General features: G+C 35.2%; 1 protein-coding gene across 1 annotated transcript; it reads right to left on the bottom strand.

Annotated features, from left to right (window-relative positions):
* Positions 1-207: 207 nt before the first annotated feature.
* LOC123310234 (MFS-type transporter clz9-like) lies at positions 208-2,902 on the bottom strand. Its single transcript, XM_044893698.1, has 2 exons — positions 2,626-2,902; positions 208-2,424 (listed from the first exon to the last, which is right to left on the bottom strand). Exon 2 carries the CDS (start codon positions 2,411-2,413, stop codon positions 611-613), a length of 1,803 nt encoding a protein of 600 aa, XP_044749633.1. The 5' UTR covers positions 2,414-2,424; positions 2,626-2,902; the 3' UTR covers positions 208-610.
* Between the last annotated feature and the right edge of the window lie 244 nt (positions 2,903-3,146).

Consider the following 3,146-nt stretch of genomic DNA (forward strand, 5'->3'; position numbering starts at 1 on the left):
CAACCAGGTTGAACGAGAGGTTGAATCTATTCAATGGAATTTTCGAATTATTCTTTATTCTTTTTATAATATCTATTTTAACATGTGATTGGGAGCTAATGAATTCCATGTTTTACGGATTTCTACTCGTATTTTTATTTTTTGTTATTTGTTTACCTATTTATGCAAATTATATCATTTGATTGAAGTTGGTATATACTTCATACCGTCAAATGGGGAAACATTGACCCAATTTTTTTATTTTTGTGGTCATTTTTGGCTTGTAATAAAGCACCTGTTAATCTCTATGGTGAGTAATTTTAATTTATACATCATAATGGATAGTCCCACAGATTTTGTACTTCAGTTTATCTGTACAATAAATTATTTGTCAAAAAAAAAATTTTTTTCAAGTGGGCCAAAGTTACCTTGAATCGGGGAAACATTGTCCCGTGCATGTTAATTAGGTCTCGGGTTAATGTTACACTGAAACAAAGTGGGTTAAATGGATTTTTAGTAAATAGAAGCTGAAAAAAAACTACTGGCGGTATTTCAAATATATAATAAACTGAAAAAATACAAAATTTTACAACAAAAAATATATATCCTCCATGCATACTAAAATATACACCTATTTTTCAACAAAATTGTCAATTTCTGGAACTTTGTACTGATTTCTCTTAGACACCATTTTTGGCTCATTAATTTTCATAATGACATTCTCCCAACTGTACAAAAATGTGTCATTTTTTTCTGGCCACCTCCAAAATTTAATCCCTTTTTCCATACAGTCTACTGTGGGTCCTTCTTCTGAAATCTTGATGATTTTTCCAGGATATTGGTTGGCATTAAACGTTACCAACACGAAATCGCCTATGTTTAAATTCGCATGACCTGGTCTCTCAATTTCAGGATTTTGAATAACCTCATTATTCTCGTCTTCAAGCATATCAGAAAATGATTCGCTTAGATTATCAGATTCTAAATCAATCTCATTTAAGGAGCTCTCAGAAGAGCTTGAGGACAAATCTCGTTTTCGCTTAGCAGATATTTGTTTTGAAGATTTAGGCATGGTCTCTGGACTTATCAGGTCACTGGAACTTATGCTTTTCCCAGCAGGAACCTGCAATTTTTTTCTTCTCTGCTTGGTCCTATTCTCAATTCCCAAATATTCTGCACGTTTTGCCTCTATTTGTTCTAAGAAAGCTGAACTCATCATATCTTTATTCTCTTCAGTCAAGTTTTTTGGTAGGCGATCCAGTAACATTTGCTTATTTAAAGGATAAATCCCACATTTTCTGAAACCAGAAATAAGATTCTGGCTTTTATCCATTTCTAGATTTCGAATAAGTTCTTTAAGTAAGGTTGGAAAATAATCTTTGGGAATGGTTGAAAATCTGGAACCACTTTTTGACTCTTTCCACTTGGTTAGAATATTTCGCCAAGCTCTTTTTAACGGAGCAAAAAATGCCACATCCAATGGTTGGGTGAGGTGGGTTGTATTTGGCGGTAAACATACGAATCTTATATTATTCTGCTCACATAGTTGAAGAACCCTAGCACTGATATGCGACGAGAGGTTGTCACCTATTAAAATAACAGGTCCATCTTCGTTTTTCACTTCCGGAAGAAAATGATATTCAAACCAATCTTCAAATGTAGTTCCGTCAAACCACCCACTCTTGGAGCGGTTGTAGCGACATTTTTGGGGGCCATTTTCTGTCCAAGTATTCCAGAGATGCTCGGCTTTGTATACAACATAAGGAGCAAGGCATTTTCCTTCTGCATTGCCACAAAACATAACAGAAGTGGCACTTTTGCTAAAATTGCATATTTTTTCAACATACTTAGCTCCTCTTTTACAAATGACTTTTTTATTTCCTGGGTCGTCACTTAAGTTGGTCTCATCGTAATTCCATATTCGAGAGGGTGGAATGTTTTCCACAGCGACTCCTAAGTTTTCCATATAGTCATTCAATTCAGCTTCAGAAACTTCTGCTCGAACTCTCTTGATATTGGAACTAATTCGCAGGGCTAATTTTTTATGACGCATCAAGTAAGATTTTGTCCACTCATAACCAGGCAGATTCTCTTTGAATAATGAAATACGGGATCCTTTTTTGTCTAAGTAAGCTTTAGCAGCCATCCGAAAATCCATTGCAACTACAGGAAAACCGAAATCTGCCAACTTGATAAGATGTTGTTCAAAAGCAGCTTCTTCCGCATCTGAAAACACTCGAGATCGGCCAATATTTTTTGAGTGTTTGCCCTTCAATTTATTTTTGATTGTAGATCTAGGAATCCTATAAGTTGCGGCAGCATTTCGTTGCGACATCCGACCTGATCTAATTTCTTGTAAGCATTCTTCAAGTTTTTCAGACGTATAATTTGCATAGGGTCTTGACCCAAGGCGTTTTTTTGGGAGTCGAGGCATTACTAACTACCCTAAAAAAAAATATGGTTGTAAAATATTTGTTGCTACTTATTGTTGGGGTAACATTGGCCCGGGCCAATGTTGCCCCAAAATATGGGCCAAAGTTAACCTAAATCACATTCTGCCGCCCAAATACAAAAAAAAGTAAAAAATATAGCTGAAAAATATGTTACCCTCTACTTCATAGTCGACTATAACGCTAATAAACTTACCGAGTTACTAGAACTTTACTAACAATAGGTGCCGATAAAAGTTTCAATGCGTAATATATGGATTAAAAATCGACCTGTCGGCTTCAGGATCACCACTCGACTGAAAAGCAAACGGTCGCTGTCGGGATGCTTTCAGTGGAAGTACAGAAATGCCCTCTATCTACTAGATTTTACACCCTAGAGTTGCTGTTTCATTTGTTGGCGCTATATTGAAATTACTCTTTCTTCTTTATTTGGGCCAAAGTTGTCCGCAAAGGGTCAATGTTTCCCCATTTGACGGTACCTTGAATGTTTTGCAGTAGGGTCATTCTTAATAAATGGAGAGCCGAGCTTCATGATTTTAATTTTTTTTTAAATTATTTATTATTATTATTTATATATATTATTTATTAATTTTTCAGTATCCAAATGTTTATTTAGTACTATAGTAAGTAAAATACATTCCCTCCGAGCTCGCTGAGTAAAAAAACCCTAAGAAATCGAATTTTTATTTATAATGGTATTCACGGAGGGGATAACAT

This window comes from Coccinella septempunctata, chromosome 3 (genome assembly GCF_907165205.1).
Source record: "Coccinella septempunctata chromosome 3, icCocSept1.1, whole genome shotgun sequence".
Taxonomy (NCBI): domain Eukaryota; kingdom Metazoa; phylum Arthropoda; class Insecta; order Coleoptera; family Coccinellidae; genus Coccinella; species Coccinella septempunctata.